The sequence below is a fragment of the Corvus moneduloides genome, chromosome 6 (genome assembly GCF_009650955.1).
Source record: "Corvus moneduloides isolate bCorMon1 chromosome 6, bCorMon1.pri, whole genome shotgun sequence".
Classification (NCBI taxonomy): Eukaryota; Metazoa; Chordata; class Aves; order Passeriformes; family Corvidae; genus Corvus; species Corvus moneduloides.
In genome coordinates, this window is record NC_045481.1 from 34999572 (window position 1) to 35024556 (window position 24985).

Sequence of the window (24985 nt, forward strand, 5' to 3'; positions counted from 1 at the left end):
CAGCAGCACCAAGCAGGGTATATATATCCTTGCAAAATATTTACAAGTCATAGAAACGTACAGCTTTAACTCCTTTAGACATCCTGACCACAAACATGCCTTGTGTGTTGGGAATGAAAGCTGGACTAATTTTTTCTTTTTACTCTGTTGCATTTGCTAGCAGCTTCTTGTCCATCAAGTATTCTTTCATCCTGGAATAGCTCCCTCTAGTTTATAGGCTCTGCAGTCCAGCTAGATGATGGGCTGATCTTACGGCCCTTCCCTCCTTTTGCCTCAGCTGCTAGTGTTGCTACATAAAGTTTGTATTACAAAAGAATAGATTTTCTAAGTCTTCAAACAGGTGATCACCTGATGGGTACTTAGAGATTGCAACCTTGCTTTCTGTCCAAGCAGTAGTTTGTATTAGGATTTTTTTGTCACTGCAACAGTGCTGTGGATCCATGCAGCCTTTGCAGTGGGGCTGCAAGTGTTCAGGGGCCAAAGGACCAGCTTTGGTAGGAATGGACTTCAATTTATTTAGTAAAATTTACTGGGACATATTACACTTTGACATCATGGTTCTATGGAGCATATTGTGATTGCACATGTACATGTTTCTGTAGGGGAGTAATGTCTCAGATTTACTGCTCTTGTATACTTTACCCTATATACCTCCCCTTCCTCCCTGCTCCTTCACAGGGAGCTAACTGCTCCTTTCTCATAAGGGGCCTCAAGGGCTGAAAAGCATTACAGATTGCATGCAAAGTGCATATTCAGGCTGCCTGTTTGATATTTTGGCAGTCATTCTCTGATCCAGATTTCAGTGCAGCTTACAAAAGTGTATGCCTGTGTTTTTGCAAAGTCTCTTTGCATTCTTCCAGTTACACCAGATGATGTGAAGGTATTCTGTGGGAGTGTGCCTCATCTGGAAGACAGTATTGTTAAAAGTTCCAGTACCTTAACACACGTATCTCCAAGCGCAAACCACCTAAGAAATAAATGTTCTGCTATGAGGGAGCTCTTAGCACATTATACAGAAGGAGGAGCAAGAGCCTACTTGATGCCAACAAATTTGTAAGAAAGCTGAGAGCTGGTTTGCTGTCTTACGCTGTTAATGACAGACCATGCTTTTCTTCATTGGTGGAATACTGGTGGGCTTATGCTGCATAATTGAGCTGAACTTTCTGGCTTATGTACAAAAGCAGTCCAACAAAAGCAGGTTACGTTTGGAAAATCAGCTTACACAGAGCTCCTTTCTTCCCTAGCACTCATTCTTTAGGACTGATTGTTTTGCCACAGAGTGCTAAAGAGAAACAATTAGGAAGAAAAGCAAGTACAGCTGTAATGCAGTCAACATGAGAAGGCTGTCTTCATTTTGGTAGTGTCTGTTCTTACTATGTCTTACAAAGCTGCTACAGCACTGAAGCGAGGTACTAGAATTCAGTGGATTTTAGTGTGATTAGTGTTAGAGCAAGGGATGTTGGAAATTGAGAATGTACAGGACAGCTTTGTTCTGTCTTTGTGGTCTGAATGAATAAATGAAGTTTGTATCTGAGGGCTGACTTACTTTTCTTGAAACAGTAATGGGGAGGAAATAGAGGGACAGTCCTCTGGAATACTGCCAAGTCTGTGCTCACTGGGCAGTTAGAGCCTCAGACTTACCTGAGCTGACCCAGCAGGCATGGTTGGTGTCATGGCACATCAGCAAAGCTAGGTGGCCTAGCAGCGCTGTGTAGTTGCATTAATTCATGTTTCATGGGCGGTGCCTAAGTGCGTTGCAGGGGCAGCGGCCGAAGTCAAGGAAGTTACGGCATTGTAACTTCATGCTTCTGTAGTGTCTCATGGAATTTCATGAGCCAGGGAGATATGGCTGCCCTGAGATGATGGAGATGCTTCCTGTGCTAGGATTCTGGGTGATAATCAGAGAGGACAGGCAACCAACCATCTCAGGAACTGTAGTCCTGCTAAGCCAGCCAACAGAAAGTGGTAAAAAGTCAGAAATGGCTGTATCTTCCTTTTTCCTAAAGTCATAGCCATAAAACTAATTCCTTTTAGCTCTATTAGCATGCTGCAGTTTTCAGCATGAGCTCTCAGCATGTTTGTAATGGCAAAGATTGGTTTATTGTCACTTCATGAGTCAATGTATTTGTATTAGCCTGTGAATTTTCCTGGTTCTCTCTGTGGAAGTGCTGAAGAGAGCCATGTTGCCTTTCTTGATAACTCATAAGAGCTCCTCCTTGGTGTGCCCCTGGAAAAGAGGCACTTTTAAATCCTGCTTCTGAGTGCCTCGTCAGTAAGTAGTGAGAAGCTCTTGTCTGTTGTCTTTCTGCTGTTGGTTCTAAGATACTCTGCTATTTTCTCCATTTCTGCCTCTCCAGTTGTGGGCCTTCAGTAAATGAGGGCAAGCCAAGGCATGGACAAGGGGAACCTCACATGCAAAAGCTCAGGTTTTATTCTTCTACCTCAGCAAAGTATTGCCCATGGTAATACAGAACTTCTCTGAGGCTGTTGGAAACATGCTAGTCTTCAAATGATAGCCAGCTTCTTTCCAAAAGGGAGAGAGGCCAATAGCTGTGTTAATAAATGTCATAAAAACAAGACACAGGATGTGTTTCTATTCTCTCCTGTCATCCTGGTCATTGCATACAGTTTAGAAAATCCGGACACTCCCTTAACCTCCTGGGGACAGTTTTGCAATTTTTGCTTGTCCATAGGTGATTCCAGGTGCTTAGCTGGTATTTTGGCTCCCCAGACTAAGCCAGACTTATTCCAAACCCCTTCTTCCTCCTGCACAGTGTTTATCCCATTGTACATTGACAAGATGCTGTGACTGAATGCCAGCCTGCCTCTCAGTTAGGAATTAAATGAAGGAAATAGCTTCAAGTAAAACCCTGGGAAAAATGTAATGCAATTTTTTTGCCTCTCTGTACTGTGTGTGTTTACTTGTTGCAAGGATTCATGTATCTCTGGATAGGGGCTACCTTTCTGATTTCTATCCTCATTTGTAAAAGCCATCAGAGAAGGTTAATGAGGATCTCAGTTCTCCACCTAAACTCCAGTTCTTGATTTCTGCATGCTGCAGATTCCCCCTCAGAAATGATTTAATTTACCATGGGGATAGAGTATATGAGGTAGTATTTTTCAGGCTCTGTAGCTGAATTTTAAAAGCAAACTGGCCACACCAGAAAGTCAAAAGAACTTTCTCTCTCCTAGTTCCCAACAAAAAAAAATTCAGTGACCATGTAAGTGTAGATCCTACTAGTTTCTGAAACAAGGTCAGTGGCAGTCTTGGAGAGCATTTTATAAGGTACTTGGGTTCGTATTTCTCCATCAGTTAAAATACCCCAAACTCACACCAGAATCTGGCTGCCTGCAGCAGGCAACTGTTCCTCTCGCCTTCCTGAGGAAGGAATTTATGCAGCAGCTGGATATGTCTCCTGGAATAAGTCAGAGCAATTAGTGCCAGCATAGCATGTCTGACTACCTATCCACTAATTTCCATGCATTGAAATGCTTTATTCCTGGAAGAAAAAAAGGCTCAGGTCTCAGCCTCATTTCAGCTTCTTTTCAGCTTTCTCTGTTGGCACACTCATCATACGGAGAAAGGACAGACTAGCTTAGAAAGAGTTTCTTCCCTGGTTCTCAGTATCACTGAGGAATAAGCACCTTTCCCACTGCTGCTGCAGAGCACCAGACACTGCTTAAATGGTGTGACATAACAGTGCCTCTTCAGTGATGGCACGATGTTGAAAGGCAACATCCTCTATTTGTGTGTCTATAGCTGTTGCTGTTCCTCCTTTTTTTTTTCTTCTCTTCCTCTCTGATATTGTTATTGTCTACAGAAAGAAAAAGTGAGTCAAATAGCATCAAACTTGTAATACCACAATGAGTAAGAAATGAAACAAACTGAAGCTGCCAGCTCTGTAGTACTGCTTTTAATGGATTTGTGGTGTTTGTCTGCTGTGGAACTCTTATGTGTAAATCAGCTATGTGAAAAGCATGAAAAATGCTGAAAATACAGCACAGGAGTTCAGATTATATAAACAGATACAGGGAGAATATTGTGTCTTGCCAAGGATGCTTTCAAATAATAAATGTGTCTTGCATTAAATTAATTTGTTCCCTTTCTGAAGTCTAGAAGTAATGGTCACAGAAACTAGCATGACAGCTGACACTCATGGCTCTCCTGCTGGCAATTTTTATGGGAGCCCAAGGGTCAAAAGGACCAAGGAGATTGTCTCTTGCCCTCTAATGAGGATCGTTCTGGGATTAGGCAGAATTTCAGCAACTGGTGTGAGGAGAACCAGAGCTACTGAGGATATCAGACTCCAAGATTCTCTCAGCAATTCACTTGTTAATGCTAAAGGAGATTTTTAGAAAAAGTTTGTCTGTCTCAAAAGAGCCCAGCTAAAAGGAGGAGATTGGAAGACTTGTGTTTTTTGCTTTCTTTAAATACGGCATAGCACTTGCCTGATTTGATGAGCAGCTCTTGCTCCTCAGCTTGTGCTTGACAGTGTTGGTGAGAGCACCCACTTGTTGGGGGCCTGTGCCTCCTCTGTTCCAGGTTCTCTGAGCCAGACCCCAGCCACACACTAGAGGAGCGAGTGGTACACTGGTATTTCAGCCAGCTGGACAACAACAGCAGCAATGACATCAACAAGCGGGAGCTAAAGCCTTTCAAACGCTATGTGAAGAAGAAAGCCAAGCCCAAGAAATGTGCCCGGCGTTTCACTGACTACTGTGACCTCAACAAGGACAAGTCAATCTCACTTCAGGAGCTGAAAGGGTGTTTGGGAGTCAGCAAGGAAGGAGGTGAGTGTCTTTTCTTCTTTTACTGCATGAAAATAAAAACTGAATTACAGCAAACTCAGAAATCTGTTTTCTCCCAGCTGTTTCAAAAGTGTCACAGTTTGTGTGAGCACATGAGTGGGATTAATATACTGCCATGCAAATGTAGTTTGTTACTTGTATTTTGGCTCCATCTTCTATGCCTTATCACAGACCTTTGTGCTAAGCACTATACAGAAACAGGGCAACAGATGAGCCTTGACCAGAAGTCTGCTTGTACTGTAAAGTCCTTGGAAACTGTAGTTCAGATCAGGTCCCTTCTGAATAATACCCTGCTAACAAGATTCTGTTGTCTCAGCCATGCAGGTTGGATGATGTATGAGCCAGCACAGACCCAGTCCTTCTCTGGAGACCCTGTTGACTAACAGAAACAATATTTATTTTCATTGCTAAATTCAGCATGCAGGAAAGTGGATGATGCAAAGAGAACAACTCAGAAAGAAAGCTGGGCTGTATTGTTGCCCTTTTTCAGACTTAAATTGTACTTCAAGACTGGGGGAGAAGTAAGGCATGAGAATAACCTATTTTCCTTTCTGTTTAGTGTCTGAGCAATCAACCTCCTGCCTTTTCTTCCTTTTTTCATCTTCACCTCATCATTTGTTGGGACCCGAACCAAACAGATATTTTTGGAAGTTTTAGGAATTGAAACTGTTCAACCCAAATTCAATAATTATCAGTCATTCTTGACTGTGGGCAGACTTGCTTGGCAGGAGAAGGCAAACAGCAAGATTCCAGGGGACTAATTTCCTGTGCAGGTGTTTTGGCTGTGCAGACAGCTGTTGTTTTAAGTGTTATGGTAGTTGGGAAGGGTGGATAGCTTTTTTTTCTCCCATCTTAATCTTTCCTTAGTTCTTTTCTCAGATTTAGCACGAGTGGGAAGGGAAGTCAGTACATTTGAGTGTTGGGAAGTTGCATTTTCTAGGTGCTTTGCAAACATTTTAGTTACCATAGTAAGCATATAGCTTTACTTGTCAACTGTGAGAAGCATTCAGCTTCCCTAGCCCAGTGGAGGTGTTTTTTTAGTCATCAGTACCTCACTGAGGAATGACATACCAAAATAGCAATCCTTAATTTTATTACCTTCCCAATAAGATGAATATGCCAAATGAGTTTTATTGCTATTTGGCCTGGAATAAGACACTCTGGAATCTGCTGCCCTGGCCAGCTGACTGTTCAAAATTTAGTTTATGGAAGGGGAAAAAAATCAAAGGGAGGGAAGAAAGAAAATGTGAAACTTTGAGCACATGTGAAGGGGAAAGAAGGCAGCAAGACATTGTTGTGAGTGCCTGTTTGTCCAACTATTTGCTGAGAATACAGCCTTGACCTTTCATGGTTTGTTCTGTTGTATGAGGACAGGACTGGGGTCAAAAAGGGGCTCTGATCTTGTTCTATCGTACAGCTCCATATACCTACTACAGACCTGATGAGCCTTGAGGATCAAAGATAAATGGGTAAGTTAAAGGATGGTGAGGACTAAAAAGCAGTGCAGGGGGCAGTGCAGAGAGCAGGTACGTGTAAGAAAGAACTGAGGGAGAGCGCTCTAGAGGTGCAGTAAACAAGTTTGTGATGGATCTTTTTTAAGAAGTCATGAAGTTGTGAGGAGGTAGATGCATCTTTTCATGCTTCCTATTCATAAGAACTGCTAAATTTAGGAACAATCAGTATCTTTGCCTTTGATACAGTCCCCCACAAATCCTTTCTAGATTGGAGGGAGATGGTTGGACTACTAAGTGGATAAGGAATTGGCTGGGTGGTCACATCCAGAGGGTAGTAGTCAATGACTCAAAGTCCCTATGGACATCAGTGACAAGTGGTGTCCCTTGGGGTCCATACTGGGACCAGTGTTATTTAATTTCTTTATTTATTAATGACATAGTGGGATCAAGTACACCCTCAGCAAGTTAGCAGGTGACACAAAGCTGAGTGGTGCAGTTGCCATGCCTGAATGATGGGATGTCATCCAAAGGGACCTGGACAAACTCAAGAAGTGGCCCTATGGGAATCTTGTGAAGTTTAAGATGACCAAGTGCAAGGTCCTGCAACTGGTTCAAGGCAATCCCTGATATCAACACAGGCTGGGGATGAACACATCGAGAGCAGCCCTGCCCAGAAGGACTTGTGGGTGCCAGTGGGTGAGAGGCTGGACATGACCCAGCCGTGTGCACTCCCAGCCCAGAGAGCCAATGGTGTCCTGGGCTGCATCCAGAGCAGCGTGGGCAGCAGGGAGAGGGAGGGGATTCTGCCCCTCTGCTCTGCTCTGGTGAGACCCCATCTGCAGTGCTGCATCCAGCTCTGGGGTCCCAGCACAGGAAGGACATGGACCTGCTGGAGTGAGTCCAGGGGAGGGGGCACCAAGGTAATTAGAGGGATGGAGCACCTCTGCTGTGAGGAAAGGCTGAGAGAATTGGGATTGCTCAGCCTGGAAAAGAGAAGGCTTGGGGTGACCTAACTGTGGCCTTCCAGTACCTGAAGGGAGCCTATGGGAAAGATGAGAGGGACTTTTTACAAGAGCACAGAGTGCCAGGACAAGGAAGAATAGTTTCAAACTGAAAGAGAGTAGGTTTAGATTAGATACGAGAAAAAAATTCTTTGCCGTGAAGGTGGTGAGGCACTGGGACAGGTTGCCCAGAGAAGCTGTGGGTGCCCCATCCCTGGAAGTGTTCAAGGCCAGGTTGGATGGGGTTCTGAGCAGCCTGGTCTAGCGAAATGCGTCCCTGCCCATGGCAGGGGGGGTTGGAATGAGATGATCTTTAAGGTGTCTTCCAACCCAACCCATTCTATGATTCTGCGATCTTACCCCTACTCTGACTTCCCTTTATCCTGATCACAGATTCATGTAGTCAGTCCCTGTATTTTGCTGTTTCTTCTCTGTACCATGGCCTCCAAAGATCTGCTGGGGTCACTGTGGGTCCAAGCCAAGAGCTAGCTAGTACTTTCAGTTGTAAACTGCTAGTCAGATGAAAACAAAACTTTCCATGGAAATGTTTGTGTTTCAGCAAAAGCTTTGTTTGAAAGGTCCTTCTGGTCTGGCTTGGATGAGGAGGGGTTGGAGGGAGGCAAGGAAAATTTTAATTTCTCGTTGATCTACTTCATTACAAATGAACTTAGCTCAGATATTCCAAGTCCCGTTTGGGTATCCAGTAGCATAAGGACTAAAATGAATTGGGTCATCATTCCAGGTGATTATGCCTCTTGCTAGGCAAATTGAACACTTGTAATGGTTTTGAAAATCAAACATAATACAAATTTTCTAGTATTTAGAAGGCTGAGGAAAACAGATATTAAGTGTTCCGCATTTTTATCAGTGTTTTGCTTTTTTTTTTTTGGTGGCCAGCTCCACCCAAACATGGAAATAGAGTTGGTTAAAGGAAGCATAGGGCATAGATAACACATTACTGTTACTTGTCTCTCAGGGCCTAGAGAGTCCAAATAAGATTTATATGTGGGGATTCTGCCGGGATATTTGGAAGGGCAAACCTGAATCTGAGCTCTTTCCAGCTTAGAATCAAATCTATCCGAGATGCCTAGTTCTGTCTGTGTTCCCTTCTTTAGCAGGCTCTTCATGTCTGTAGTAACCTAATAGGTGGGTACTGCCAACCAATGGTTCTCCAGTGAGGAAAACAGCTGCCCAGTCTATCAGAAACCTTTCCTCTTTTCCATCCTTATGGTGACCCAGAAAGCTGATGGCAAATCTGCTAGGTCTGGTGTCCACTTTGCACAGCTCTTGTCCCTCTTTTTAAACCAGACTTGTTTCTATCAGGTGCCATTTGCATGGAAAAAATGCCATTCTTGGATCTCAGAATGGAGTAGCCACGTAAGAGTCAGCCTTTGAGTGTTTGCAGAAGCCTGCAAATAGTTTCTTAAACTGGGGCAGAACAGGCAGGCAGGGCTTTTAGCTTGGAGTATGCCAGAAACAGTCTTTGCCATCATTTGATCTAGGATTGTCTGTTTGAGGAATTGTGGAAGGAAAACAGACTGATTTACAGCCTGTTAAAAGTTAGCATTCCTCAGTGTAGTCTGCACAGCCTGAGTTAAGGGGGGAACCATCTGTGATCAAAGAACAAATTTAGCTCTCTGCATTAGTCAAAAGGCAGGATCCTTCAGAGGACATAGACACACATTGTAAAGCTTTTCTGGAAAGTTACTGGACCCAAGATTAATTGGAGTCCAGTGATGTTGGAGAGAAGGGCTGTAGTTCTGAGTGAGGCTTATGCTACTTGTGCTGGCTGCAAAATGCTGGAGTTGAGTTTTACCTCTATATTCTTCCAAATTCAGAAGACAAAGTCAGCATTTTGTGCCTGCCCAAAGAGGAGCTAAGGGAATAAGCAGCAAAGAAATGTCCCTCTGCCAGCTGACGGGAAGTTCCCTTCTGCCAGCTCAGATCCCGTGATTACTTTGCTATCCAAGAGCTTGTCAGATGGTAGGTGTTGGGCGTGCTTCACAGGCCATGAGGACATCTGAGGTGGAACCCAGCCACCAAGAGTGCAGTCCAGAAACAGGATTGAAATACCTTAATTAAAAAGTGTATGTGTGTGTAGTTAAACAGTATGTCACTTTCTACTGCATCTGAGGAAATATTACAGAAGGAAGGAAAAGTGATGGACAATCTGAACAGCAGATTTCATTCCGTGATGTTTTGGACCTTTCTTATTGCTATCTTCAGAAGTAACTGCATGCTTGGGAGGCTGGGAATGAAGTTGCTCTCTATTATTACTGTGCAAGCAGCTGTGTGGGAGAAGGTAGCAAAGAGCAGTCACCTGGGAAAGGCCTCTGGACCAATGATGATAGAAAACAATCTGAGTGGCCATGAGAAAACTGTAACCAGGTAATGACTGAATTAAAAAGGAATTTTAAAGTACATTTAATTGCTATTAGATTAGAATCGAAGGAGCTGCCCTGGTTCAGCGCTTGGTTTTGTTTGTCATGTTCAGATAGTCCCCTTTGAAGAGGTGCTATAATTTGCCTTTAATCTTGACAAAAGTAAGTGATAGTATGAATCAGGACATCAGTATTGTGTTGAGAACACAAGATAAGGCTGTTTCTCTCCCCAAAAGGTGAAAGGTTTGCTCAGTATGCCTGAGAAATAATTTCTTCCTATAAAAAGCTGCTGGGGTTTCCTTGGGACTTTTTCTTTTGAAAGACACTTGGCCTAATCCAGTGTGACTAGAACTGTTATCCAAAACAGTCTGCTTGTGAGGATGAGCAAATACTCTGCTTTATGAAACTTTCTGGATGATGGGATGTTACCCAATAATGCCCAAGCGTTTCCCTGTTATATGTTAGTAACCCACGGTCACCACTTGCCGTATTCATTCCTCTCTTTTGTGTCAGCAGTGCAGTGTTGTTGTGGCAGGGTTTTGCCTTCGACAGGTATACGTGGCTGGCCTGGTTTGTATGGCAAGCAGACAGCTGAAGGCTGCTCTCTGCCCTGCGGAAGGCAGCACTCTCTCTCCCCGGAGTAGCAGGGGATGAGCTGCAGCACGGCTTCCTGCACGGCTGCATGGGGCCGTGCCCTCGAGCACGCCGGCCGTGGCAGGGAGGGATGCTCCTGCCTTCTGCACACACCGGCCTGGAGCTCCCTGCCTTTTCCCAAAGACAGATGGAGCTCTCTCAGCTCTTTCTGGAGATAGGTTGTGCTCCTGCACAGCACCATGCTGCAGGCTTACCTGCACTGGGTGTTAAAGGCGAGAGGGTTCTTTTGGTTGCTCTCTGGATGCATGGCCTGGCAGTGCCCTCTGGGGCTCTGGGAGCTGCTCATGAAGGGTCCAGGCTGTGAGTGCTAGTCAGTCCAGGCAGATCCTCTGCCCCTGGCAGTGGATCCTCTGCCCATGGCAGCAGAGCCATGTTTGACACATGGGCATCAGCGAGCCACAGTGCTGCTGATCCCAGCAGGGCAGGTGGCTGGTACTGGGCTGGTGTCTGGGGGCCTTGGAATAACTTACTGTGCTTACACAGTTTCTCTTAGTAATGTTCTCTAAAGCCAACAAGTGGTGCTTTGCAACCCATTTTAGTCTTGACCACTGTCACCTTTCCCTCCCCCTGCCTTTTTCTTCCCAGTAGCTCCGCTCCTGTCTTGCAGCCCAGCTTCCTACACCTCTCCCCTGCCCTCTGAGCTTCTGCCCATCTCATTCCTGCACAGAGTGGCATGTGCTGTAGAGTACTTGATGTGCAGAGCGAGCGGTGCAGTCAGGTCATGTGCATGAACAAATCAGTCATAGGCTGGAGTGGAGGGTGGCAACAGGCTTACTGCTGCTGGCTGGGAGCAGGAGTTCCCATTTTCAGCTAATCCCTCCTCTGAAATCAGACGAAGCAGCTCACAGGAAATGTGACATGCTTTCGAGAGCTCCTGTAATCCTTGAGCTGTCTGTATCCAGTGCACAGTAGGAACAGGCTTATTTCTGAGGTGAGAGGCCCTTGCCATGAGCTCCATCTGGTGTAGGGTGTGTGTGCCTGTTATCTCATAATGCAGTCACAGCTCTGCCATTCTGCCAGGTATAATAAGTTCAGGTCTTTGATTTTAGGCACCTGTTTGTTTGGTCCAAGTGAAAGATTTAATGAACCTTGGCTATCTGTATTGCCGGCACCTTCACTCTTCTGCCTGCCCCCTTTCTACATGGCATTATTTTGATTGCTTGGGGAAACTTTGTGATACTACTTGCATCCTTCCTTTCTTCTTTCTCCTTCCGCAGTCCAGTTTAACCTTGTAATTGTTTCTTGCCCATGCACAACCTCTGGATTTCATGATACTCAGCTACTACAACACCAAGTATTTAACATCTCTCATCTCAGGCACATTGGTTAGACTCTTGCATGTGGTTCTGAAAGGAGTGTTGGCAGGACTTGCTGTGAGCATGCTCAGAGGGGCTCCTTTGAACCTGCCCTCTGGCAACAGACAAGGGGAAGGTTCCTTTGTCATGCCATGGCATTTACTGCCTTTAATGTGGTTCTTGGATTTTACAGGTAGCCTGAGCAGTTTGCCCAATGGAAAAAGACAAGGCCTTAACCCTTTCAGTGAGTATCTTGTCAAAATGTTGGGTTTTTTTTTTTCTGTGAAAAGCATATATTGCAGAATTCATTCTCCCCTGCTCTGCCATGTTCATGAACAGCAATATAGAAACAGCTGGAAACCAAAGTTGTTCTTAAGAGGTATAAATAGACCAACATGCAGCTCCACTGCATCATTTCTAAGTCCAGCTCTATGTCTTTTGCTGGAATAGATAATACATTGCTAAGGAATTAGAATAGGATAAAGTAGCTATGGGATGAATACTCTCCTATCCTATTCTCTCTTCTTCTGTCAAGCAATAATGTAGGAGATTTTTTGTGTTTACATTATATTACTCCATGGACAGGTTCCCATGAAGACTCTTCTCTATCATGGTGAAGGTCTGCTCTCTCCTGTATTTTGTGGCATTGAATCACATGGACCCTTTCATCAGGCATGAACAACAACACAATTTGCTTTGATTTTAGACTTGATGCCTCATGATTCTGTTGAGTACTTCTCATTTTGGATTGTAAGAAGCAGTGAGAAGTTCTCCCCTGCCTCTATCTTCAGCCACTTGTTCTATAGCTGTCCTGCATATGTCTGGTTAGACTCCTTTTTGTATTGAGAAGACCTAGGCTGTGTATTTGTTTAATGCCAGAAGTCTTCCTACACCTCTTGCTGTCCTCCTTATCTTCCTGGGGTATGTATCTGGTGCTGGTGAGATGGGCTGAACAGAGAACTGAAGATAAAGATCAACTATACCTTGTACATTGATGATGTGATGTTTCCTGGTGTGTCCTCCATTCTGAGTACGTACTTGACTTTTGCCTGCTGCTAAAAGCTGAGCAGAGGCATTTGAACAATTGCGTGCTGTGGCTTCAGCCTCTTCCTCATCACTCAAAGTGCTCAGTGCAGGACAGGTCATCCCCACTCCCACGCTGCACTGCACTTACAGACATGGAAAACAATCAGTTGTTTTTATGAGCTGGTCATTGAGCACTGAAGGCACCTTGTGCAGAGCTGTGCAATCAATTGCGAATATGGCTACCTGAAATAATTTTGCATTTGACAATATTTGCCCCCTGTGACAGGGCATGTTGATCAGCACTGATCCCACTGAGGCGTTTCCTCCCAGTGAAGTAACCTTTCTCCTCTTTGAAAATCAAATCCCTACTTGTGCTCTGTCTTTAGCATGTTTTCACCTGTAATTAATCCACAGAGCTCTAGCTCTGATCCCATAAGAGCTTTGGGTTTTTTTAAGAACCTTTGATGAAGGACTTAACAAAAGCTTTCTGAAGAAAGGCCTCCTCCAAGACCTGCTTGTCTGCTAGGGAAGGAGGCAGCTGGCTGTGGCTGATGGGGGAGATGGTGGCAGGGCAGCCTGGCAGCAGTGGGTTTCTGCATCAGCTGTGCCAGGCAGAAGAGCAGAGGAAGGGATGTTGGATCAGTTGTTTCCCTAGACTGCGTGCCCATTTCCAAGGAGGGGGAGGAAAGTGGTATTTTGTGTTTAAAAATATGTCAGTACCTAAGGCTCCATGTGACTCATTCAATGCTTTTTTCAGCAAGGCTGTCTCATTAGCCCCTGGTTGTTTTCAGCCTCACAACTTACTCTGGGATCTCAGCTCTCTGGGGCCATGGCTTCAGCAGAGGCTATACTGGATCTTTATCAGTCAGGTTTCTTTTTGTTTTAATTTGCCTTTTTCCCTTACTTGTTCTGTTTCTGTTCTGTTTGTCTTTCTCCTCCTTGCCCACCCCACCCTACCCTTTCAGTAGGTCGCTTGGTGTAGCAGCAGAAGACAAGAAGGGAAGGCAGGAGCTGACCCAAAGGAAGAAAAGATCCAGTGACAGACAGACACCTTGCTGCTTGTGAGCAAGCACGCAGCATCAGCAACATCCAGCATAGCAGAAGTGGCACCCAGAATGTTTGCACTTTTAAAATAATGGTTTGGGTTTGTTTTTAATTGCTTTTCAATGCCATTATCTAATACTTCAGAAAGTGGAGGGAAGCAGGATCATGACTTTTTAAAATTGGAACAGCTACTGATGATGTAAAATTGAGTTCACCGGGACTCAAAAGAATTTTATATACTGTATATAAATATATATGTAAATTGTACAGTTGTCTTGTACAGGGGTTGGAGTCACTGTTCTGTTCCTCCTTTTGCTTTTGAAGGCTGTTAGGGTTAGAGGGACACTTTGCATTTAATGGATTATAGTGATGCATTCATTTCTGCCACCAAACCATCATTCAGTGGCAAGCCTTAACACCCCCATGCAAAAAGGAGCCAGTGTGTCAGCATGACTTGTTCTTGCAAATATGCACGCAGTGCTCCAGATACCAAATGCTTCTTGAGAGCAGCTGAACCCCTTTTCTTACCATAAATCCCTCTGCAACTCAGGCAATTGGGCTTTTGAGAGCACAGATTTCACGTAAGTATTGGTGCACTACAAAGCTGCTTAAAGTAGGGATAGAAAAGGGTTGTATTAGGGATGTGCAAACGTAGTTTGTGCACCCGTTGCAAGTTGGGCAGAAATGAAATACAAATGCATTGCTATTCAGGCTCAGATAATATGCTTAGCAAAGATGTGCCATGCCTCTGGAATCTAAAGCTGTAGGAAGGATGTGGGAGCCATAGGCCCAGTAGAGTCAGTGGAGTGAAGACTTGCATCTTCCTCTCTGACAAAATGTTCATCTATATGTTGTACAACAATAAACATTTTGAGAAGCCTGCTAAAAGCAGCATTAGCCTGCCTTGTGCTTTGCTGAAGGGCAAAGAATGTACTTGTCAGTGCAGACAAACACAGTCATGCTGCTGGTCCCCAAGAGTCTGCTTTACTTATGTTTCAACAGTACAGCTTGGGCTGTGCTCACTGGTGAAGGTCTGTCAGCGGCGACTTTTCTTGTCCTTGGTGGTTGTGTATCCAAGCTCCCCTTCTGCACAGTGGTGTGCCTGCCCACTTTGCCTGATTTGCTGTTGCCAGTACCTCCTGGGTACTGTGACACTGAGGTGTGATTAGCAGTAACAAAGAAGGCTTGGAGTGAGGAGTCTGGCTTTCTTGGAGGCCACAGGGGCTGTTTCAACCACTAGCAGTTTTACCAAAGTTGTTTCTTTGGCAAGGGCGTCCATATCAGCAGTCCTAGGTTTGGGCAGAGTGTGGTGGGACACGCAGTGTTTTGCTTTGTGTATTTCCAACCACTGGCAGCACTCGCCTGTTCTGAGCAGCCTCCCACTTCAGACCTGGTCATCCTTCTGCCACTTGTCTCTGGACCAAGCACTTGTTAGAAGAAACTCTAGTGAAGGTGATGAAATGACAAGCTAATATGAGAACACACGAAAAATTGCTTGCAACAGCAGTGGGTTACTGTAGAGACTGGACTCATCCCTCAAGGCTCTTGTTGCTTTGGTAAAAGGTGATAAAACACAGCATCTTCACTCAGTCATGTCATCGTGACAATAGCATGAGATAATACATCACCAAAAAAAGTGTCCTGATGCAGTAAGTTAGTGCTTGTTGACAAAATGGAAAGGTAAAAAAAAGAAAAATTAACAAGCTTTTCTATAAATAACCATTTAAGAGTAGTAATAACTCTTCCCCTGGGAAGTATATTGGAGCTAATGAAAACATATGACATGGTTGAAAACACCTCTGGTAATATCTGAAGTATACATCACACCACCATAATATAAAGAAGTCATCTCTTCAGCAAGAGCAGATCCTGCTGCTGGATCTTCATGGTTTCTCACATACAGTGTATGTGCTTTTTTGGCCTGCAAGCTCCCACCTTCTTGATTGCTTCTTCTCTTTTTGTTTGTTGTTATTTTGGATTTTTTTTTTAATGCCCAGGGCACATCTTTTGTGTGTTGAAATAATTTGGTTTAGTGTATAGTTAGAAATGTCCCTGTCACACTCACTAATCCTATTGTAGAGAGTAAAGAATGAAAGAAACTGTATAAAAAAACCCCCTCTCCATTTTAATATTCTAGTTTTAGGGATTAAAAGTTCTGGCTGCTGGGTTGGTTGGTGTTCGGTGCTTTGGGGTTTTTTTGGGGGTGGGTTTTTTTTGTTTGTTTGGTGGTGTTTTGTTTTGTTTTTTGTTTGATTGGGGTTTTTTTAATGTATAGTTACATCCAGCAGAAGCAGACAATTGGATGCCTCTAGGAATTCTATCAGCCAGGCACTGGGGCTGGGCAGTGCCCCACAAGATTGTGGGGGGACTGCAGAGCTGCTAAAACTCACTGCATCTCCTTCTGGAAGTAAACCAGCCAGCCACCACTCCTGCTTGTCACATAAATCCTTTTGCTGACCTCCTTTTTCTCATCCTTGCATCCTTCCCCTCCAAAAGGCCTGTATTCACATGCAGTTTGCAACTAAAACTGGGTCAGTTCTTCAAGGAAGGCAAACAAGGGGTGGCTGTTGGTTAAATTTGGTATTCGTGGGTATTCCTGTTGCTAGGCCAGGCTGACTTTACGGATGGATTGGGGAGCAAGCATTACACTGCTTTCCCCTTTCACAAGACAAGTCCAAGTCTCTGCATCCTGACTTGCTGAATTTGCGTGGGTCTCCGAGCAGCTTCTGGCAGCACTTGTACATTGCCATGGAAGGCCCAACCAGCATGATTGTGGTAGAGGTGGGGTTACTTGTTCTGGGTTTGTGTTGCAGGATTGTGCAGACCATACTGGTCCTGATTCACACAGCTGTGAGCTGTCCAACAACCTGTACTCATCAGATGAGAGCAGTGCCTCAGCTGCCCACTTCCCCTCTTGGTTTTATTTCCAGTCCACCTGGCTGCCAGGCCAAATTGTCCTTATCTGGTGGTTGCATCAGTAGCATCTTCCTGAAGCTGGAACACAGGGAGTGTCAGTGTTGTGCCTGAAAGCAGACCATGGGCTTGTGTCTCCTCATCCTTCAAGTTGTCCTGGGCCTCTTCAGCTCTACTTTGAATGATGGCTGAAAACAGCTGGGACAGAGAAGATTCCCAGGACTCAACAGTGCAAGTCATCTGTTCTTGCTGCCAGAAGTAAAAAGATCTTATCTTTTCTTGCTGATCTTCCAAGGGCATAGTGTGTTGTAGGAAATTGAGTTACAGTGGGATTCATACACATGAAGGCACTGCTTTCCATGGCCTGAGTTTATATTGAACTTACCCTGCCCCAGCACATTTCTGCCTATGGCATAATTTGTTGAACTGAAAGGCATCTGTTTGGTTTTGGTTTTGTAATAAAATAGGTAACTTTTGCTCCAGTGTCTTGTGGTCGTTTCTTGTTGAATCTTGATTTCCAGTTATCCCTACAGGGCTGTAGGAGAGGGAAGGGGACTCTCCTATTTGGAGAGTCAAGTGTCAGTCTGTGGTTGGGTTTGGAGGTCTGTGGTGTTTCTCCCCTGTGTGTAAGCAGGCTGAATTAAAACAAGCTCCAGAGTGCATCTCTGTGGTTTGATGACAGCTGATCTGCCCAGCCTGCTTAGAAAGGCTGTGAAGCTTCAGCAGGATTGTAGAGATGATTACAGAAGATGGGGCATGGGATCTCATAGCACAATCTCCCCCACCATGGGTAGGAGACAGGCACTGCAGCTTGTATGTCCTCGCCCCTCCCTTTCACATGGGAGCCTTCATACTTTGCTTTCCAGGTCATGCCTTGCTACATGGGAGCCTGAAATAGTATCTTCTAGCTGTTGTCTAACACCTTTTAATCCTCAAAGATGGTAAGTAACAAGTCATGCTGGAAAGCTGCTGCTACTGTAAAACATAGATTTTTGTAGGCTACAAGGAAGTGGCATTCATCAGAGGCTGCAGCACGAGATCTGTGGCAGAGGAGGCCACACACTGTCCCCTTCAAGTGCATTTGACCAGCTTTGTCATCATTGTCATTTCACTTGATTGCATGTAAATCTCTTGCAATGAATAAGGACACAACTTGTTTATGGCACATGGAAGGCAAGGCAGTTGCAGTCCCAGGGGAGGGTTTCTGTTTGTATGGTAGTCACAGGCTGGATTATTAGTAGATGGCCAGAGAGGGCTCTGCTAAGTCTTCAGGTGCAAATTCAACAGTAAAAGAAGGAAATGCAGAGGTGTGACAGCCAATGTGCATCTGTCAAGAACAAACTGGCAAACCAAGCTAATTTCCTTGTATTACCAAGGGTAACAAGTTCTTGGGCTAAGGGAAGAGCAGCAGCTGTCTCTGGAGTTCTGCAAGACTTAACTGAAAACAGAAAAAGGATCTTTTTCAAAAGAAAAGCCCAATTCCTTGGCCATGCTTCCTGGTTCTGGAGTTGACATGAGGTACCCCAAGAGGCCTTCACCCTTTTCCTGGCATTGCTGCCATTCTTTAAGCAAGTCAAAAGAACTGCAAAGGGCTTGCTTCTGCCTCTGCTTCCGACAGTGACGCCGCCAGAAGACTTTTCATTCTCTTCTTCCTCCCCCTGCCTTCTTTCCTCTTTTATGTAACATAACTAACAAAATCGACATGCAAAATGTTGACCTTCTGAATTCTCAGCAGCCAGCCCTTACGAGCCATTTCAGGCAAAATAACCTGGAAACTGTTCAAAAGCTGATATTAAGTTGGACAGAAGGATCTGCAGAAGTGATGCTCCTTAGTTTGGAAAACACCTTGAATAGAAAGAGGGTTAAAAAATGCCACCTTAGAAACCAGGAGTCTTAACAGGAAGTGTTTGTTACAGAGTGTTTGCCAGAAAACCCAAGACCGGTTACTTTGGGAAGCAATAATGCTTTCTGTAATTCTGCTGAGGGCCTCCTTACTGATTTTAATGGTGGGTTTTGTTTTGCAAAGGGGCCTTGCCTGTTCACTCCAGGAGTTGTCTAGCTGTCTAGTTGTTCAGAAAACACCACAAGCTCTATGCTGTGTGTTGTAGCACAAACCTACATCCCCATCTCCTGCAAAAGCGTAAATGAACATTTATTACACATTATGTTTTCTTTCAGCACCTTGGCACTTGGCTGGGGGTCTGCAGCTGAGGCAGAGGAACCATGGCCCCATGGTGTGCTCAGCCAGCCCACACCCACAGGCCAGGCAGTGGTGGTGGGTGGCTCTCTGCCCCCAGTTGAGCTAGACCTGCACTGTGCTGCAGGCAGAGGGGCACCCAGGGTGTACACTGGGTGATGAGGGAGGCAGCTGCTTGTGGCTCCAGTGGAGATTGAGGTTTCCACACCTTGCCTCCTCTCTGGTGCCAGCAGGAATAGCTCAAGTGTCCTGCATATATGACTCACGACTAGGTGGCCCTAGTTTGGACCTCAGAGGGGTTTCTTGGTGCAAGGTGTGGGAGTCTCAAGTACAGATTAATACAGCTCACCTTATTAAAATAAAGAAATTCAGTGCCAGTACAAAACAGGTCCTTAACTCATTGCTTCATGGTGTGTGAACAAAGGACTCTGGTGAAACTGTTCTTCTGTAGCATCTCAGTGCTATGCTTCAAGCACTTAAAACTGCAAAAAACTTAAAAACTGCAGTTTGAGTGCCCAGTGTCTCATTTCACAGCACAGCTTTGGCCTTGCATAGCACAAAGTGCCACTGCTATCTCCTTCAGTCATGATTTTGGCTGGGACCACTGAAGTGATTCCTGCTGGCTTCACCATGTCAGAAAAGAGCTGACACAGCATCTGACTGGAGAGAGAGCTATTTCTGAAGTAACTTGGATGTTCCCACTCTGAGCTGGCAGGTTGTCTCAGAGAAAGCTGTGTGAAGGTGGCTGAGGCTGGATTTGTTCAGCTGCAGCTTGCCCCATGAATGTTGGAGCCATCAGCATTCCAGTATCTCTTCCAGTATCATTGGTGAATACATTCTTCTCCCCAGACTTGGGATGACTGGACAAGTATCCCCTTTATCTCAAGTTCCTGTCACAGTCCAAATTCCAGTTAGCAGGCATATTTGGGGAAGGGTGGGTTTCCGTGGTTGCAGATGGACAACAAGGTTTCTTTGCAGTCTGCTACAGTGGGTAAAAGTCCTCTGATAATTTTAGCAATGTTTAAGCCATTAACTTGAAACAATTTTAACAGCTCCAGAGATGCAAAAATTTTCTTTTATGTTGGGCTGCAGGTGAACAAATCCAGCCTCAGCCACCTTCACACAGCTTTCTCTGAGACAACCTGCCAGCTCAGAGTGAGAACATCCAAGTCACTTCAGAAATAGCTCTCTCTCCTCAGCCAGATGCTGTCTCAGCTTTTATCTGTGATAGGGAAAGAGGCAAACCCTGTGAGGTGGGTACTGTCTCTTTGTCCTTACTCAAGTGAACTCAGCTGTGGTAACTCCCCTGCTGGGGAACTACCATTCATACATAGCCTGAAGGTTTTCATCTCTGCTGATGGGCCATAATGGACTCAAGTGCAATAATGTTTGTGCAGCTATATCATCTTAGAAGGTGTCAAAGACTCCCAAAGTGATCCACGGCACCACATCATCCAGTTTAAACTCCCTGCCCCAGGGAAGGTACCTGGGTGTTCCTACCTGAACCATATAAACCCAACAGATGTGTTTTGGGGATTGCTCCCCACCACTTCTTCGGGAGTTCCCCCACCACCCGATGGATCCAGTCTGTAGCCATCACTTTGACCAAGAGACATCAAAATTGCAACAACCAAGTCTCATTGTGAGGCCTACAGGTGAGACCTTTTTACTCTTATCCTTTCCTTCTCTTTCTTACGCATTTTCTTAAGTGGTATTTTTATGCTTTTATATTGCCATATCGCTATATGTAGTAACCAAAATGGCTATGTAGCTGTTTTACAGTGCAACCAAATGGTTCTACAATAAACCCTACGTGTGTATATTTACAAACACCACTCATTCAGTGTCATTTCACTCTAATTCACCCCACAAGACCTATTAGTAAGAACCTGGGCTATCCTTGCCTTCTGCAGTGGGTTCTAACACAAGCGTTCAGATGTCTGCTGCAAGCTTTTTCTCCTCAAAATGCACTTGGGTACCAGACCTTTGTACAGTGAGTTAATCTAAAGTACTTAGACTCCAAAAACCCAAAAAATCAAATATAAATGAATTCAGAGTAGGCAAGATCTGTGAAAAGATGTCCTAAATGATAAAAGAGACCTGGGGGCTGATAAAAGGAGTCAAAGCCCAAATAAGAAACTATCCTGCTCCAATAGAAATGGAGTGTAAGTAGAGATCAATAAAGTGGATCAAGAGCTCTTCAACAGCCTGAAGCATAAGAGGAAAAAATATGAAATGTGGGATGGGTGTTGGAGCATTGCAGACTGCACATGAAGTGCCAAGGGACTTCTTAAAGAGAACATGGCAACATCACCTAACTAGTGATGAAGAAAAACCTACAGAATTACAGACCTGATATCTCTCTCTGAAAACTTAAAGGAGCAAGTTACTGACTAGTTATTCTCTAATCCTACAAAGATGTATAAGTTTGTAAATAAATGGCAGGAATGGGTTTGTTGAGGTTTCACTGAGGACAAATCTTTTCAAACTAATTTGATTCCATTCTTTGACAGGATAACTCGCCTCGTGGCTAGGGGGGAACAGCACTAGATGTGATATGTCTTGACTTTGGAGAGGCTTCTGGCACTGTCCCAGAAGACATTCTCCTAAGCAAGCCGAGGAACCGCAGCCTATTAAGATTCACAATACGTTGAGTTCAGTGTCAGAGTCAGAGAGCTTTCTGGGGAAATCTTCCCAGTGATGGTCCAGAGTCCCAATCTAGTCAGTATTTTCAGCAGTAACTTTTGGAAATTGCTTTGCTATAAATTTTCCTGGTGATATCCAACATGGGGTGGAGTATTGGGAGGCCTGGGGGAGGTGTCTGTCAGCACCTGTGGAGGGTAGGATGTGAATGGTTGGTAAGTTGAATCCCAGTCAACAAGATGAGTTTCAGCAGAGGCATGGGATGACCTGCCATGAGGCAGCTGTGAGAATGTGGAAACACAAAGTGAGACCCTCTGGGCAGCAGTCCTGTAGAAATGGCTTCTCAGAGGCTGGAAAAAGAGAAAGTGGAGAACCTGGAGGACTGTGCCCCATACAAAATCCTCTTACTATAAGGATAACAATGACCTGTTTTCTTTGCCCTTGTCAATAAAACAAGAAGAAAAATTAGCGATGCCAACAGAAACCCCACAATTGGCTTTGCTTTCGTTTCTGCCCAAGATGCTCCAGAAGAAGAGGAGGCAATCAAATCTCTTCTGGTAGCTTTAAGAGCTTATTTGGACACCCCTTGTGTTAATAGAGACACAAAAGTGCTCTGTACAATATGTCTTAGTGCCAAGGATGTGCCATGGGGACTTTCTGAGGACACCTTTGAAGCTTTTGTGTTGAGATGTTATTCCCTCTACAGCTTTTTCATACACCCAGCTTGTACTCATAATTCCTATGGAATGGAACCAGTGTTTCTGTAATGGAAGCTTATTTTCTTCTACAGCAGAGGCATCTTCCTGGGAAGGTAACTTCACAACTTACACCCTAAAATAAAGTCTTTGAAGGGGTTTTTTTCTTTAATTACCCAAATTTCATACATGTTTCAAAGTACTTCCTAGGCCTGTGGAGTTTTTTATTGCATTCTTGAAACTGGGCCAATTTCTGAGTGCATGCCAGCAATGACTAGTAGGTGGGTCACAATAATTCTTTGAGCCACAGCTCCCACTCAGCTTGCCATGTACATGGCAATAGCAATGGTACAGCCTGGGACATGGGCGATTGCTTACATTTAAGTGCAGTAGGAGCATCTGCTGAGCTCATCCACCTCACATCATGCCTTTAGACTCCATGTCTAAGCTCAAACTACACCCTATGGCACATGTGGCTAAGTGCAATGTGGAAAAGGCACCAGGGGTATCTGCTGTTGGCAGTGGGGCAAAAGTATAAGCAAACCCCACCAGCCACCTGTAGGAATGCCCTGGGGCTGGTCTGCCCTTGCCACCGATCTCTGGGCAAAGCACAGACCTCCTGGGTGAAGGGAAGGCAGAGAGGAGGGGTAAATCTACTCATGGTGTTAATAATCTATGAATTTTAAATGCCTCATTTAAATAGCAGGAAGCACTTAATCCCCTCCTGCTGCAGAGGCAGGTTGGGAGCACTGTGTGCTCTGCTGGGCGCTAAGCGGCACTGGCACACACAGCTCTGTCATTAGCAAGCTGGCTGCTGCTGGCACATGCACACGGATGACAACGTCTTTTAAAACATTTTTTTTCTTCTAATACTCCAAAGGTTATTCTTGGTGACAAGTGCTTTCCAGCTTGTGGCCGGGGCTGAGCAACTGCTGCTCCCATTTGTGCAGGCTGGCTCCTCCTCCACTGAGGCCATATTCAAGCACAACCAGATCTCTCAGATGCCTTTCTGTTACCATCTAGATCTATACCTATGTCCTGCTGTGCTGTCGAGAGGTGGATGAGGTGAACTGTAGGTGAACAAAGGTCTTGTTGCCTCTTGTTTATCTCACCAGTGTCCAGGTACAATACCAGATGTCCTCCAAAATGTTTTCCCAACTCAAAGGGCTATGCTGGTGGAGATGTGCAGGTAGGCATCATCCCACTACAGCAGCTGAAGCCTGAAGAGTCACATGCAGCTGATGGGGGCTTCTCCTCACACATGGTGCTGTGAAGAGGCATCCCGTTGGTACTTAGGGATGGAGAGTAGTGGAGGGGTGCTTCTATGCCAGGGACAAATGACTTACAAACCAGTCCAGCAGCCCCAGACACGGAATCAGAGGAAATAGGCATCACAGAGTATTTTTGTGGTTTGTCTGAGCTTGTTCAGAAGAGCCCTGATCACACCAACACCACAGTAATTGCCAGAAAGGTGACAAAATCCAATCCACGTGCTGCAACTGCCTCCCTCCTAACTTAAAACCTTTGCTCAAACACTTCCATTTCTCACTGCACTGTACCACAACAGATTGCTGATGCTTCCACACTTCTCTGACTCATCCCAGCCTTCTCTGGCTTGGCCCTCTTTGGTCCTAGATCTAAGCCTCAGAACCTGTGGGAACCAGAATACCTCTGTGCAGCAGTGGCAGCAAACCAGCCCCAAAGGGTCCCAACACCCCCCCCCCCCCCCCCCCCCCCCCCCGCCCCGGTCCCATCACTGGAGTCAAAGGCAATGAGCCAGAGCCAGAGTTGGAACTTCTGTGTTTCCCCTCAGGTCAGAAGTAGGTGTGGGCAGGAGCCATCCAGCAGGGCAGGAGGTGGGAAGTGACCCCACAGGCCTGTGGAAGGAGGTGGGAGTGTGCAGGACTCAGTAGGGCAGTGATCTCTTTGTGGCTTTGCCAAGCTCTGGCTGCCCAAGGAAGCAATGTCCAGGGCAGCCTTCCCACGGCTGCTCTGCCGGGGCTGCCTTTCCTACTGCACGAGTGCCCAACCGGGAATCCTTCCACCCGCAGCTGGGCATTTGGCATTGCACTGTGAGGTGCCCAACCCGCTGTCTCCCCTGGAACCCTATAAGTGGGTTCCATGCCGTCAGGCAAAGATGGGAGTCTGCAGTTATGGGCTGCACCAGCTGCCCCTATGCTGCAGAGGGCAGGTAAGAACAGTTCTAGCTAAAGGGCCACTGTAAAGGGCACTTCTATGGTCAGGTGTCCAAATACAAGTGGAAAAAAGTCAGTGATGATGCTGGGTGAAGAGGCAGCATGGTACTGACCAAAACTGGGACACAGTTCCTGGAGAGATTTTGGGGGACAGGTGAGTATCTCCTCTTTGCAAAACACTTCTTTACCCAAAGGCTGATTTTTGACCAGCACCCATGCAGTGCAGCATCACCAGGCCAGCAAAACCTGTGGGGTGCTGTGGGTGCCCTCTGTGGCAACAGTGATGGGAAGGCAGCCAGAGGTACCACTAGCCCCACACCATGCACGGCCCTTAGAGGATGTCCCCGTACTGTGGTAGGCCTCTGGAACAAAGCAGCTCCTTTGATTGCCTTGGCTTTTCCCTCCTGATGTCAGGATGTGTTATTTACTCTCAACCACAGCAGTGATGCAGGGGAGGAGGCAGAAAGGGAAGATGTGCAAAGCCCAAAGCACGAGGGCTGCTGGGAGGGGCCAGCTGCTGTTATTGCAGGCTGCCATGGGAAGCTGATGGGAGAAACAAAGGGGAAAGATCAGCAGCAACAAAAACAGCAGTGAAACATCCTCTCTGCCAGCTAGGGAGGATCAAGTGCTCCAGGGTCCTCCCAGTAGTACCCAACTGGAGGGCTGGGGTCGAGAGGT

The 24985-nt window shown here is 45.5% G+C and overlaps 1 protein-coding gene across 7 annotated transcripts in view; it reads left to right on the forward strand.

Moving 5' to 3' along the window:
- SMOC1 (SPARC related modular calcium binding 1) overlaps positions 1 to 17059 on the forward strand; it is a 155872-nt gene extending 138813 nt beyond the window's left edge. For 4 of the 7 annotated variants that reach the window (XM_032113589.1, XM_032113591.1, XM_032113596.1 and 1 more), the window contains 3 exons: positions 4544 to 4791; positions 11788 to 11838; positions 13586 to 17059. In XM_032113589.1, the coding sequence (XP_031969480.1) occupies positions 4544 to 4791; positions 11788 to 11838; positions 13586 to 13602 (316 nt within the window). In that variant the 3' untranslated portion in view covers positions 13603 to 17059. The remainder of the gene's footprint in view (positions 1 to 4543; positions 4792 to 11787; positions 11839 to 13585) is intronic. The other 3 variants (XM_032113590.1, XM_032113592.1, XM_032113593.1) reach the window with 3 other exon arrangements.
- The last annotated feature ends 7926 nt before the right edge of the window (positions 17060 to 24985 follow it).